This window comes from Impatiens glandulifera, chromosome 7 (genome assembly GCF_907164915.1).
Source record: "Impatiens glandulifera chromosome 7, dImpGla2.1, whole genome shotgun sequence".
Classification (NCBI taxonomy): Eukaryota; Viridiplantae; Streptophyta; class Magnoliopsida; order Ericales; family Balsaminaceae; genus Impatiens; species Impatiens glandulifera.
The window spans coordinates 14,633,245-14,649,333 of record NC_061868.1 but is presented as its reverse complement, the minus strand read 5'-3'; the positions used below and the strand labels follow the sequence as shown (position 1 = coordinate 14,649,333).

The 16,089-nt window shown below is 29.6% G+C and overlaps 1 protein-coding gene across 1 annotated transcript; it reads right to left on the bottom strand.

Moving 5' to 3' along the window:
• Window positions 1–12,772: 12,772 nt before the first annotated feature.
• LOC124945817 (protein IQ-DOMAIN 33) lies at window positions 12,773–14,226 on the bottom strand. The gene is made up of 2 exons (XM_047486319.1): window positions 13,145–14,226; window positions 12,773–13,075 (listed from the first exon to the last, which is right to left on the bottom strand). Exons 1-2 carry the CDS (start codon window positions 14,102–14,104, stop codon window positions 13,055–13,057), a joined length of 981 nt encoding a protein of 326 aa, XP_047342275.1. The 5' UTR covers window positions 14,105–14,226; the 3' UTR covers window positions 12,773–13,054.
• Window positions 14,227–16,089: the final 1,863 nt, after the last annotated feature.

Below are 16,089 nucleotides of genomic sequence, written 5' to 3'. Positions count from 1 at the left end.
TAAGCCACTCAGACTCAATGACTACCAAATTGAGAGAAATAAACTATGACTCTATTGTAAAACGTGCTATATAAGCCTACTTTGCTGATTTCCAAGAGACATCACCTTTTCTCATATGAAATATAAATCCACTTGTAAACTTGATCTCATCTAAATTAGAAATTCAGTTAGCATTATAATAACCCTCAAGTACGGCTAGAAGACCACAATAGTATATACCAAAATATATAGTTCCACGTAAATATCTTAAAATTCTATATAGTGCAATCCAATGTTCTCTATTAGGATTTTGAGTGTATCTACTCAATCTATTAACTACGTATACAATATTTGGTCTCGAACAATTGATGAGATACATGAGACTCCCAATTATTTTAGCATAATCAGATTGATAAACATTATTTCCAGCATTTTTCTTTAATTGTAAATTAGAGTCATAAGGAGTAAAACAACTTTGGAATCATACATCTTAAACTTTTTCAATAAATTTTCAACAAAATGCTCTTTAGATAATTTATATCCTTCGTCTAATTTTGTAAGCTTTATTCCTAATATCATATTAGATTAACCCAAGTCTTTCATTTCAAAATTATACATAAATAGTGTTTTGTCTCAATTATTTTTAATATGTTAGTACCAAAATTAAGCATGTCATCTACATAAAGACATACAATAACACCACGCATATTTTCAACAAATTTATAATAAATACATTTTTCAACTTGGTTAATCTTATAACCACCATTAATCATTGTCTTGTTAAATTTCTCATGTCATTGTTTAGGTGCATGTTTAAAACTAGGGGTGCAAACGAACCGAATCGAACCGAATAATACAAAAAAAATTGATATTCGAGCTTGAGCTCAAAAATTATGAATGGTATTCGAATTCGATTCAAAGTTCGAAAATTCAATAAAATTTGGCTCGAGCTCGATTCGAAGTAAAGTTCGAACTTGAGTTCGATTCGAATTGTTCGAACCTTGATTCGAACAACTTTGAATCATAACTCGAAATAATTCAAATTCGAGTTCGACTCGAAATATGTAAACATATTTGAATTAAATTAAGTACATCAGAATAAAAATTTAGAATTGCACCAAAATAAGAAAGTGCATTTAGTACAGCTTTCACCATTATATTTTTATAAAAAAAAAAACTAAGTCCACTGTTATATTTTCATCCAAAATACACAAAAATCCCATGAGAAAAAAAGCTCCATCCTTTCACCTCTTCAACCTATACAAAACCAAATAGATAGTCATAAATTCATAATAATATAGAAATTTATCATTAAAAAAATAATATATATTTTCATTCCCCACTCCCTTGCACACTTTAGAAGAGTATCATAAATTTGAGGACCACCACGAGGAGGAGGGATATGAAAAAAATTGAGAACACGTTTATTTAATTTCCAAGATAAGTCAATCCAATGACCGGTGATGACCATGTACTCAATTTTTTGATTCTTGGACTTCCACAAATCTATTGTGAGGCTAATCTTAATCGCATTTTTTAGCAAACCATGCAACCTTTTCTTCTCAGCTTCATATAAATAGAAAAACAACTCTTTTTTCTTGTTGTTCATGATATACGATTCCACTCCGGCATTCCACGTCTACAAAACATATTAAAACCTTCTTTTTCTAGTATCGTAAATGGATGTTCATGCATTAGGATCCAACTGGCAACTGCTTCTTTCATGCGTTCCATATAATTTGCCATCAAGTAACAAATGTGACATAGTTGTGTCTACAATTTCGAAGCCTAACAATAGTTGTTGTTGTTTGATTGTTTCCTCAAGATTCTTTTTAGACTCCAAGTGTTGACCACAACGATCTAAGTGTCGTTTTAAGTGTATTGTAGTACACGACTTCATTTTTGCGAGGAGTAGATGACAATGTTTATACTTGTAATTATCATCACCTTTAGGGTCTTCAACCTCAATCATATCTGACCATACTTGAGATCTTTTTGTCTCTTAGTCTTATGTAATAGATTATCATTCTCTATCACAATATCCTCTTGATTTGCAATCTCATTTGAATCCAACAAAGTTTGAACATTGGCTGAATTTGCTGCTGGAGAAGAATCAGACATACTTAAAAAAGTTAATCATCAAGACATTAGAAAATGCAATAATGGCAAGGATGTCTAATTTCCTAATAAACTAAATATTTCCAAAGATGTCACCGCATCTCAAATCACTCAAAGATGTAATTGTTGGGAGTGAATGTTCGGATGAGTTGTTATATAGCATCTCAAATCTTAGTGCTCTCACTCTTATGAATCATAATACTGGTTCCATACACATAAAATTCAATCTTAAGGAAATTGAGGAACAGTTGCATACCAACATGGATTGCATCAAATTACTACTATAGATTTTATAAAACGTGTCCCTTTAATTAAGTTGTTTTCAGTTGGCACAAAAATGTTTATATGAAAATAAACGAAGAAATTCTTAGTCATACCCTAAAATCAACACAATGCTAGATTTAAACAACTAGGTTCATCAGGAATTCATTCATGTAGTCATAGAACTTGAATTATTTGTAACTAGAGGAGTAAATGTTTCATGAGATAACATGGAAAATCCAGACAGAGTACACAAATCCTGTAGATTTGTATTCACTATCACTGCAATAATGTTAAGATTTCATGTTCTTGAGAGATGAAAGTGTATTCATCGTGTTATGGTCAATATTCAATTCAAAAAATACTTCCAAATTCAAAAAATCATTATGATACCACATTCAAACATTGTCTGAAGTAAGTCTATCTCTATACTAAGGATCAGAAAATCATCAATATATATAATCCAATAGTATAGAATCCTATAAATTAATCGTCGGCAAGTCGATCAAACATCCAAAAATCACATATAGTCTTTGACATAACAACCAGATTACAAGTAACATGTGTATAAGAAGAGAAAGAGATGCATACCTTAGAAGAAGTCTAAAGATCGAGTTGTCTAGTCTTCGACAGAACAACCAGATTACATTGTTTCTGTGAGGAGGCGAAAGTTGATCGGTGGGATGGTAGATTTGGAGAAAGGCGCCGCAGAAGATCTGTTTGACGGACGAAATCGAGAGAGAGTGGGAGAGATGAGAGAGAGGATTTCAGATCTGCCCTAATGTATAATATAATAAAAAATAAAAAATATATAAATATTAAATGAAAGTTCGCGAGAGGCTCGTGAACAATCGAACAAAATAATTTGGGTTCGAGTTCGGCTCGAAATATTATCGAACATATTCGAATTTGATAGATTCGAACTCGAATCAAATATAGGCTCGTGAGGTAGCTCGGTTCGTTTGCACCCCTATTTAAGACCATATAATGATTTTATTAGTTTACAAATTTTATTTTCAGTTACAGGTACTATAAAACCATTAGGTTGTTCCATATATATTTTTTCATCTAAATCACCATTAAGAAAAGTTGTTTTTACATTTATTTGATGTATCATCATTTTAAAAACTGAAACAAACGCTATCAAAACTCTAATTGAGGCTATTCTAGCAACAGAAGAATATGTGTCGAAGTAATTTATGTCTTTATTTTGTCTATAACCTTTAGCTACCAGTCTAGCTTTGTATTTCTCAATTGATCCATCTAATTTTAATTTCTTTTTAAATATATATTTACAACCTATTAGTTTAGTTCTAGTATGTAAGTCTACTATTTCCCAAGTATGATTCATCATTATTGAATTAATTTTATTGTCTATGACTTCTTTCCATAGTGCACCATCAGACGAAGAAATAGTTTCATTATAAGGTAATGGGTCTCCGTCAACTAGAAACATATAATCATCTCCTATGTTGTTTTCCTTTCTTATTCTCTTACTCCTCCTCAATTCAATTGTATCAATATTTTCTAAAGTATCAACCTCAATCTCATTATTATTTTCATTATTAATTGAAGAAGGTGATTTACTAATTGATAATTTCAAAGGAAATACATCTTCAAAAAATTCAACATTTTTATATTCAATTATTGTATTTGTATTTAAGAGATCACTTTTTAACACTAAAAATCTATACGCTATACTATTTTTAGCATAACCTAAACATTCCAACACTCTTAGATATTTTAAGTTAGGTAATCTATCTTCCTAAATGTCAAATGGAGTTTTTCTTGTTTTTTTAAAATATAACTCTATTTTGTATAAAATATGCTGACAAAATAGCTTCACCCCACAAATTTGAAGGAGCACCCGAACTTATAAGCATAGATTCATCATTTCCTTTAATGTCTCATTTTTTCGTTCAGCTATCCCATTATATTCTGGTGAGTATGGTGGAGTTACCTCATGTATTATGTCATGTTGTTCACAAAATTCACTAAAGGATTTAAAGTCATATTCTCCACCTCTATCGGATCTAAGTCTTTTAATAATTATATTTATTTTATTCTCTACTTCAGCTTTATATTTTATAAATTTTCCTTCAGTCTCATCTTTATTTCTTAAAAAATATAAGTATGTGTATCTAGACTTATCGTCTATAATTGTGACATAATATCTTTTTCCTACTCTAGTCATGTTAGATTTCATATCTCCCAAGTCTGAGTGTATACGACTTAATAGTTCACTTTCTCTATTATTAATTATTTTACATGGTTTCTTTGTACGGTTAGCTTCTACGCACCCATGAAATTTTTCATTTTTATTAGTTGATACATCATGTAAAATATTCAACTCTTTCATTTTCTGAATATAACTATAATTCAAATGTCCTAATCTAGCATGCCATAAATTAAACAAGTCAATCATATAAGCAGAAGAAGATGCATTATTATTAATAACTTCAAGAACATTTAATAAAAATAGACCATTAGAAAAATAACCTTTGCCTACGAAAATATTATTTTTCATAAGTGTTAGTATGTCAGAATCAAAAGTGATCTTCACTCCAGCCTTCCCCGAGATAGAAACTAATACAAGATTTGAGCGAATCTTGGGCACATGAAGAATATTAGTCAATGAGAGGATTTTACTGGAGATGAGTTTTAGATTCACATTTCCTTTTCCACAAACATTAATTCTTCTTGAGTCTGCAATAAAGACTTGTTCCTCTCTTTCCCGTAGCTTAGTGTAGGAGGAAAATACATTTATGTTAACAAATATATGCCTGATAGCACCAGAGTCTACCATCCATGACTTTTCTTCTGCCACAAGATTTATTTCAGAGACATGTATCACATCATCTGTCTCAACTAGGTTTGCTATAGGAGCATGTATGTTCTCTCTCTTCTTGTGTCTGAAACTAATTGCATGGTGACCAAAATTTTCAAAAACAAAACAATTATCTTTCTTTTCTCTATATGATGATGAGGTCGTACTACCATTTGATAAAGTTTTTTGTTTGATCCAGTTTGTTGCTTTCTATCTGTCCAACAATGGGGACAGTTACGATAGAATGAACGAGAGTTGATGTTACCACATTGATCTTGCACTAGGTTGGATTTTATTGTTAGTTCTTTTGCTTTCTCCGTTTTATGTTGATGTTTATTTTTCTCCTCAATACAAACATGAACAACGACTTCTAGTAGTGTCATTTCTTTCCTTTTGTGCTTCATTGAATTCTTGTAGTGCTTTTGTGCTTCATGAAATTCTTGTAGTGCTTCCAAGAATCTAGAAGTTTCTCTATTAGTGCACTGACAACAAAAGCCTCTGGTAAAGTGATACATTCATTTGTTAGTTCAGAAACAATCAAGTGGAACTCATTTATTTGAGAAGAAACATATTTTTCCTCGTTCATTTAAAAATTTAGAAATTTTCCTATAGCATATTTTTTAATGTCTGCATCTTCAATGATATATTTATTTATCAAGGTTTCCCAAATCTCGGATGTTTTATTAAAATTTGAGTAAACATCAAAAACCTCATTTGATAAGGCATTTAGAATTATTGTTTTGCAGATTTTATTTGTTGTAATCCATTTTCCCAGATTTTCCAAAGATTCAGTACTTGTATTATCCAAAAGTTTGGGAGTAGTTAAAATAAATTCAACCTTGGCAATATCAAGAACAAATAATATTTTCTTTTGCCACCTTTTAAAATTTTGACCATTAAAAGGTTCAATACGAGTGATGTCAGGAAAATATTTAGTAGCAGAAAGGAAAGTCGTATTCATTTTAATTTTTTAATTTTTTTTAAATAAAGGAATTCTCTCTAAGATTATTAGAAATTAAATATGTATGAATACAATAAAAAAAATTAAGTTACACAAACAATTGTAACTAAATAAACTTATATGAAAAAACTTATCGAGATTTGTAGTTGAGGCGTGTTGAGCACTTTCCTAAGAGAGATTTCGCCTCCTTGAGTAGGTTACTAGTTGCGGTAGGATGTTAATGATGCTCCCTCTCAAAATTTAACAACTCTTCTCGTTAATATCGCAATCTACTTAACGAGGTTCAATGGATAATAGTTTTGGATGCTCTCGAGAATATGGATCATTCTTTTGAAAAAATATAAGTGTAATCTTTTCTACATCTAATATATATATATATATATATAAATATAATGACAAAAACATTTTTTAATTTATCACAATTAATGCAAATCAATCCTACCAATTAAGAGATTTGTAACGGTAATTAAATATTTGACTTAAGTTGTTACTGTAATTTAAGGGATAATTAATTATACGTAAATCTTTAATTTAAACATTATAAATTAATTCCATAATTTAAAGAAGAATTAAATTAAAATAATAATTTTAAAATAACTAATATTAATATTTATTCAACAATTATGTTATTTCACCTCATCTTTGATCTATCCATATTAGTTGCACATTCAAATTTCTTACCTAGTCTCTTTATAAGAGTTAAATATTTTGTAATACAAAAATTATATGTAATTTACTCGATTTGTCACAAAAACTTTTATGAATTCTATATGGTGAATGACCTAAAATGACTCACTTCTTCTTGATCCATAATTTTAGGAATTAGAACAAGTATTTTCTATAAGAAACATTTGGTGTGAGTGACATAGAGCTCTCATTTTATATGTTATTGATCCACATATTAAATGAGATACATAATCATAATTATGACCATACCATACATTATCTACTCTGAATATTGCACAAATTAATATGACAACTTAGCCTCAACATATACTACTTCGAATATTGTTTATTTTCTAAAATTATTTTACACTCCTCATTATAATTAAATAATATAATTATAAGTATTGTTTTATTGAAAAATTAACGTCCCCTGTCAATTTTAAACTGTATGCAAGGGATAACATCTATCATTAATCTTTTTGAATATTACCTTTATACACTATTAATAATAACTAATTTTATCTATTTGAATATAAATATCTTTATATATTCATATATTTTTTGGGGGGGGGGGGAAACGGTTAAAATCATTTCATTAAAATCCCAAAAGTGGAGGGTCAGAAATTAAAGCTAGACAAACCTTAGTTATGATTAAAGATGACAATCAAAATACCCTAAAAAAAACTGATTAGTAGCATTCATACATTCTAAAAAACAAAGATTACAAACAGAAAAGACTACATTCAAATTTAACCATCGCAGTCTGGGATTTTCGCATGCCATCTATTTTCATTGAGATGCATTCTTCCTCTTCCTCTTCCTCTTCCTCTTCCTCTTCCTCTAACGATAAAAGGAGATTGTATTGAAGAGGATGATGACTATTGTTGATTCTCATTTTTAATTCTCTCTTTGTACGAGCACGTTCTGATTTGATAGAAAGAATTATTTCTGAGAATTTCAGGGCTTTTACCTTTGTTGTCTTCAACTCGAATTTCTGTATTCTTGTCTTCATTATCATCAGCTTCGGCTTCAGACTCCACATCAGTTTTGGAATCTTCTTTATCGACTTTAGAATTCTCTATTTCAGTTTTGAAATTCTAGGTGTTTTGTTCTTGAGTTTCCTCAACAACAACTTGATTCCCTTCACCTTGATTCCCTTTACTTTCTTTCTTTCACTACTTTCCTTTTTCTTGGAATCCTTCTTGCTTTCTCCCTCTGCATTTTCCTAATTTTTGTCTTTTTTATCACTATCCTTAACTTCCACAATATGCTCTCCCATTCTTGATTCTTCCGTTTCATTGTCCTGCTTTTTTGCTTCCCTGACTTTCATGATTTTTTGTTCTTCCTCAATTGCTTTTGCAAATTTAGTACTAACATGTTGGAAAGTATTGCAGAAAGAACACATGTTTGGCCTCCATTCATATGAGATTTTCATGACTGTGGGTTTTCCATTCCTATCAACAATTGTCATGTTTTTTGGCAGTGTACTTTGAGGATGCACTTCAATGCTTATTCTAGCAAAAGTAAGGTGCTCTCCTTCTTTTGTAATTGGGTCCATATATAATGATTTCCCCAATAGACTAGCAAAGTGATTTAGAGCTTCTACATTATACATGTGTGCTGGGATGTTCCTAAGTTTGAACCATATTTGGGTTGTTTTCTTTGGCTTTCTTAGAAGGCTCAATTCTTCATATCATCTATCCAGCTTAATACAGTTGGATCCAATATAAGTATGCCCAATTTTCAGAATATCATCCAAGTTCGTTCCTTTTTGAATTGTAGAAAATAGAGATCATGGATGTTTGCAGAAACCTTCTCCAGTCCCTTCTGCTCCCATTGTTTCATTAGTGATTCCTTAGTGTTTGGAAAAGATACACGGTTCTTTCCTATGTAGTTACCAACAACTATATTTTCCCATTCTTTGACGCATTTCTCCTCCATTTCAGTGGGCAATTTAAATTCAAAAGGAGATTTGAGAATCTCAACTTTTGTTTTAAACTCATCCAAGTAGATTTGACCTTTGTATGAATGATCTTCTGCTTTTTTCTTTTCTGCATTCTTTTTCCAGACTTCATTTACCTTCTAGTTGGAATTTCTCCTGATACTACGGGTCTTTGATTTTGGGACTTCATTAGCCCCTCATTATTTCCACTGACCAGTTTACTATCTGACGATTGTTTGCTCTATTTTCTCTTTGTTGAGCACAATCTCTCCTTTCTTTGCATGCATCAGTAGCTTTGTGATTTAATTTTTAAGTCCAAAGAGGTTTGCTCTTTCATTATACCCAACCTTACATATTCCTTCATTTTCCCCCTGTTTTCCCGCTGCATTTTCTTCCGAATTTATATCAGTAATTGGTTCTTTACCTTTGTTGCATTCCTGTTTTTCATGAATAATTTTTTCAGCAATACTATCGATTTCTTTTTCAGCTACCTCCCTTAAACCTTCCATCACAAATTCTCTGACTTCCTTATTCTTATTGCTTTTCTTTCTTCTCATTTTGATGAATAGTAGAACACAACAACAAAACAGAGCAATAACATAATAGGGTATACTAAAAACCCTAACTATTACAGAATAGGGTAAACTATAAACTCTAACCTTCCAACCAAACTTTACAGATGAATAAACGACCTAGTTATTAGAGTTGATACTGTGTCGTTCCTGCTGATCGTGCCGATCGTGCCGATTGTGCGCACGTTCTTGAATTGACAAGCGACTTTCAACGAATAGTAATCGCGACCACAACAAGCGAAATCTTGACCTTGATATCGTGCCGATCGTGTTGTTTTTCCGTTCTTGCTGATCGTGTCGATCGTGCCGTGAAATCTCCCGATGTTTCTCTCTCTGGGGCACTACAACAAAAATGACTTTCGGCGACGCTTAAAAAGACTTCTGCCAACCTTTAAAAGCGTCGCCAAAAACATTACCCACACTTATTCTTGCGTCGCCAGAAGCAGGGTGGGCGCACGTTTTTACCACGCTTATTTAAGCGTCGGTACAAGCGTTGCCGAAAGGCGAAAGTTTTAACGACGCTTATTTAAGCATTGGCAAAATTAAAAAACGTCGCTAAAAGTCTATTTTATTTTTAAACTATTTTTTTTTAAATTTGTTTTTTTTTTCTATTTTCATTTTAGTTGTTATTTTTTTATCTCTACTATTATCACATTTGCCCTTCATCTCTTAAGTACCTGATGAACATAACCCCTAAACCCATATTCCAACACATTATAACTTTAAAAATACTTCAGAAACTAATGAACTCTCTCATATTTTATATACTAAAAACTTCTTCTTTTTCTCCAATGTGGGATAAATGTCATATTAACACTTCAGATACTACTGAACTCTCTCATATATTTTACTTTTAATTTAATTAAATTTAAATAATAATTAAATAAAAGACATATATTAATAATACTATAAAAAGTTTAAAAATTATTTCATATAAAAAATATTAATTAAATTTGAATGTTAACAAAATTTTAAGTCAAATTTAATTTAAAAAAAATAAAAAACTTAAAATAAAATATTTACAAAGTTTAAAAATAAAACATAAAAATTATTAAAATTTAGAATATTTAAATTATAAGGTTTTAACAAAGTTACAAAGTTGGTATATAAAAATAATAAAGGTGGTGGTATAGATATAAAGGTTGGCAAAAGTTTTTTTCTTTTAATTTTTACCCACGCTTAATATGGGTTGGCATATAAGGGTCGCTGAAAGTATGTTTTGTTGTAGTGGGGATGGATGATTTTTGTATATACTCATATCTTACTTGTCAAGAAAAGTTATTATTACGGTTATATAGGATGATTCCTTATTAAGATTTATTTTTTAATTAAGAAAATTAGTATAACAGTCAATAACTATATTCATGTGCTTATATTTAAAATGATTATAGTATTGGAAATCGAATTTAATAAAAATTACTAATATAAACAATATCATTCAAAATATCAACATCTTAAAAAAAGAATATTAATAATTATTCACCCTAATGGTTATAAAGAAGGTATTATGAAACAAGAAAGATATCTTTATTAATTAAAATAAAATATTCAATCATACACTAGTTATTAAGGTGATTGTCATTGATCATTATTTTCTAACATAAGCAAATAAATATCCTCATATAATATTCATCGAGCCAAATCCCACAAAGCCCAACTCAATCAATCATATGAATCATAGAGAACAACAACAAGAGAAGAGCTTGAAGATATCATGATTTTCTTTTACAGGCTAGAACAATTATTCGTGATCATAGATCAAAACAAAACCGATATTATCAAACGTGATCCAAGGCCATCGAAAATGGTGAAGCTTTGAAGGCACCTGAAGTTAAAAAGAGACGGCAATATGTTTTCGCAAGGATACCCTATAGTTTCCCTTTATAAAGGAAGACACTCTTTTAATAGTTGCATAAAATTAATTTATATGTCCTTTTTCAAATATATTCAAACATGGGATATAGATCCAATTATATAAAGGCATAGTCATAGCCTTAAATTCTTAGCTTGACTTCATAAAGATTATGGATTGCCTACTTATCACTTGGTCCTTTTCCATATTTATTACTTGTCTTTGATAGATCTACAAAAATAGACAACATGTCATATTTATGCAGAAGTGCTAATTAAGACCTTGTTTGATATGGGTTTTTTCTTAGCATATCGGGCTATGATTTATTTTTATTTTTGATAAAAAAATCAATTATCAGGGTTAATTTTATATTGAAATATTATAAAATAATCAAGTAGAACATGATTTAGAATACTTTGATATTTCAATTGGTGATTTAAATACTTTGAAAGATGAGAATGAGGTTATTTAAATTATGCTGAGCCTTATTGAAAATTATATTTAATCACAATATTTGTTATAAACGTAAATATATTTAAAAACCATTAAAATAGAAAATGAAAAATATATTTGTCATTTAATATAAAATATAATTGAATTAGATTGAAAGCAAAAATTTGAATCATAATTATACAAGAAAAAAATGTCAAATAATTTTGTTTATTTTAGCAAAATAAAATATGTGAATATCAAATAAGCCCAATTTTTTAGTAAAAAAAAAAAGAAAGAAAAAAGAGGTCCATTATTCATTTCTGGAAAAAAAAAATTGTTTTCAATAAAAAGAGCCCATTATTCAATAACAGTAAGATGATTATAAATCAATATTTTGGCTTTTAATAAAAAAAAAATGAAAATGAAAATGATAATAAAAATAATCATTTGGCACTGGCCAAACAAAAATTTAATTTTAATACTTTTCATATAGACCTACAGTGTAAAATACATATTGGTTTGTAACTGCAAATGAATATGTTATATGGTTATAACTTATAACCAAAGAGTAATTATGATTATATTTAATATCATTATTGTTGTTAAATCTGAACATTCAGAAACTCATGACTTTACAAACTTGAATTTATGAGTCTATTTTATAAATTAAAATTAAATAGTTTCATTAAGTTATAATATGAATTATTATATCATACTACATTAGTTGTCCTAAGATTGGAGTGTCTAAGTAGAAAAAAATCTTCATTTTTAACTCAATAATTATATTTTAAGTTTTATTAAATAAATATAATAAATTTGTATATATTTATAGCAAAAGTACAATAATTTAATTGGTTAAAAAGTGACCTAAAAATCAAACATGGTTGATGTTATCATTTTTTTTTTGATTGAGTGGCTTGTGAAGGACCGAAGACCACTAGTTGGTCTTTAAGTGTCAGTCTTATGCGGCCTCTTATTTAGCTTTGTTCTAAGGTTGGGTCCTCGACGGCCGCTTAACTGGCCTTACCCTATTTAAGGTTGAGCTTTTGTCGGCCGCCTAATTAGCCTTACCTTAAGTTCGAGCCTCGATATGTTAGAAACACTATTGCCCTATATTTTCACAAATATATAGACCATGTAGTGTAACAATTGCAAAAAAAAGTATAAGATAAACATATAGCCTAGTTTTTTCATAAATAATATTAGTAGTCCTCAAACATGAACAAACATGTTTGAAAATAAGTACAATATACAAACATAAGACATGCCTAAATAGTGAGAACCATCTTTCCCAATCATAATCAAACAACACTTATTCAAACTACTAATCTTTTATTTGACTTTTTTAGTCATATGATCATATACACACACACACCTAGAAGAAGTAATTATACTAACACAACACTTGATCATCTTCTCCATTCAATCATTCCTTCTTTCTTCATCAATCCTCTTTCTTGTTTACCTGTCAACAATGAATCATAAAACCATTCAAATTCAACACTCATATATTCAAAATGGGTTTTGTCTTTACCTTCTTCCTTGACACTGTTCTTGTCTGTTTTACTCTGTTCTTGGTAATAATACTTTCAATTTGAAGAGTAGATGAAACCTCATTAGATCCACAGCTTTCCTTTTCTTCAACTCCTATATCAAGGAGTCTCTTCTTCATGATAAATGATTGATCTTTGTTACCGTTATGGCTTTCAACAGTTGAATTATTATTATTATTTTCTGGAAGTCTTGTAGCCATCCACCGCTCCAACCAGCTCCATGCCATGTCTGTTGAGGTTTCTGCTTCTTTCTTCTTTGAACATATTCTTAGCTGCTGTGAGAATGCATATGCTAAAGCTCTCTCACGTCTTGTCATTGCTTCAACTCTGTTTTGAATCCTCATTTTTGATATGTTGCTGCTAACTGTGCTATCATCCCAATCCTCTTTTAGCTTTAATGAAGATGAACCAGTTCTAGCTTTCTGCTGTAATTTCTTGGTTAGTTTTTCTTGAACAATTGAGTTTCCAGTTTGAACTTCTAGTGATGTTCCTATGGATTCCTCTGTTTCAATCATCTCTTTGCTTCTATGCCTCGCCTGAAAGTTTCTGAAAGCTGATTGGATTGTAATTGCAGCGTCTTCTTCACGGAATAGATCGGCGGTTGATCTCTGTTTTTCAACAACTGAAATGGGTTGTTGGGTGATACTGAATTCAGAGTTTTCAGTTGTAGATTTCATGATCATGGCTGATTCTTCTTCTTCTTCTCCATGATCTTCACTGGAATTCTGATGAGGTGGTTGGGAAGAAATGACGGCGGAGAAGCTTCTAAATGAGTCTGAATCATGTTCAGCGAGGACAGAATTGAATTCGTCTCCACAGAGATAAGATCTCATCTTACTCCATTTTTTTCTTTCTTGAGCTTGATCATGATTAATTCTATTAATGGATTTGTTCTTGGAGAAGAAGACATTTCTCACAAGTTCACCCTTAATAAGACCCATATTTGATTCTATGATTTCGATCTCAGATTTGTAATGGGCTTACTTAAGACGCACCCAAGACACCATTTTTATTGTTGCTTGTCTGTCTTTTATTGCCCACATGGAATCAAGAATAAGAGAGAGAAAGAGGGGAGTGAAAATTATTGAAGAAAAAAAGCTTTATATATTCAATTTTAATCTTATTTTTTATTTAACAGATTTTTTTTTTGATTTTTTTTAAGTATATAACCCATAACACAGTCAATCAATTTAATTAGATGAACCGAATGTATCGCATGACGAGTTCGAACCCATTATCTAAAAAAAAATTAGAATATCCAATTCTTTTATCCTATATGAAAATGAAGCTTGTGGGTTGCTCTGCATGTTTTGGTTATAATTAATTAAGTTAGAAATTAACATGATTTGAAGAGGAATTTTAGAGCTGGAAATGGGGCCAATTAGTTTATAAAAAATATCTATAAAGTGAAGAGATTAGTTAAAAGTGATAGATGAATGTATTGCTTTTATGGGATTTACTTTTTCTGCACATGTCTTGCTTAGACTGTCCTCATAAAAAAAAGGGAAAAAAAAGTTTGCTTGTCATTGGAGGTTCTATCTATTCTCTTTCACTTTCTTTTCTTGATCTGCTGTAAAAACTGTTTGGTTTTCATAACATTAAAAATTATGTCTATTAAGATTATTTAAATAACTTTATTGCATTGGAATTGAAAATTTGAGTTACCTGATAAAATTATATATATTAATTTTTTTAAACAAGAGATGTGGTATTTAATATTTTGTTAATAATTTGATTAGTATGATTGAGGAGGTACATATTTTAATATTTATAAAGATGTAGAATTCAAATAACTCAAACTTGACCAGTACTAAAAGCTTGTTTGATGATGATTATTTTTAAAAAGTATTATTATTTTGATGAAAAAGTAGGTTATTTTAGTTTTAATTCGGTGATTTAGTATAGTATTTTTTATATTTAAATTTTATAAAAAAAATAAATATATATTTATTTTTGTATGAATTAGTTGATTTATGAAAAGAAATATGTTATAAATTGGTTAGCTTACATTTTTCTACATTTTTAGTTTTGATAAGAAAGAAATGATTTGGGAAATGAATTACGTGACGCAATCTGATTGGCCGAAAAAATAAAAAAATTTCTCTCTCTTATTTTTTTCTAACATTTTATTTTTTCTAATTAGTGATATAGTGACACATCATTACCTCCACATTCCTTCCCCAAATTCTCTCTATATCACTCCTCTAAAATAAACTCTTTTTTTAAATTTTTTTTTTTTTTTTTTTAGTTTCTAAGTTACCCAATATTTTTTAAATTAGTTTGTGTGATATTTTTTTTATTATTATTAACTTTTTTTTCTTTTTCTTTTTACCAATTTCACAAAACTCGAAAGGACTAATGAAGGGGACATTTGAGTGTGCCTGCCTGCTCAACCAACTCATGGATAGTTGGCTTGTTTGGTTAGTAGATGACAATCATGAGGGTAAAGATATGAAATATTTTGTCTTCATTTGTAAACATTTTTCTTCTCAATTTATTTAATCCCCATATAAATAATATGAAATCACAATTTAAAACTAGATATATCTAAATTTATATTTAATATCACCTTAATCCAGATTCACAAACAAAAATATTACCAAATATATGGTCTAGTTTGATTCACTTGGTATTATTAACCAAACCAAAAACTAAAATTTATTTTACTTATTTTACATTTATTCCCTATAGAGAGAGTCTAGTTGTGGTGGTCCATCTCCATTACAATGTTGTTAAAGCCCTGTTTGGTTCAAGTGTTGATCCATTTTTTTTTTGTTATTCTGGATGTTAAATTATTGAAGTTATTGTGAATGGTGAGATAGATGTAACAAACTTCTTATAACATAAACATGATCATATAAAAAGAATGGAAAATGATTATACACAAGGAAAATGTAATTAATTAGTTAATAACATGTTAAATATT

Excerpts from the sequence above, each read along its gene's own strand:
- LOC124945817 (XM_047486319.1), bottom strand. The coding sequence starts at position 14,104 with ATGGGTCTTATTAAGGGTGAACTTGTGAGAAATGTCTTCTTCTCCAAG. Across the intron at positions 13,076-13,144 it reads GAACAGTGTCAAGGAAGAAG|GTAAACAAGAAAGAGGATTG; the intron begins GTAAAGACAAAA and ends CATTGTTGACAG.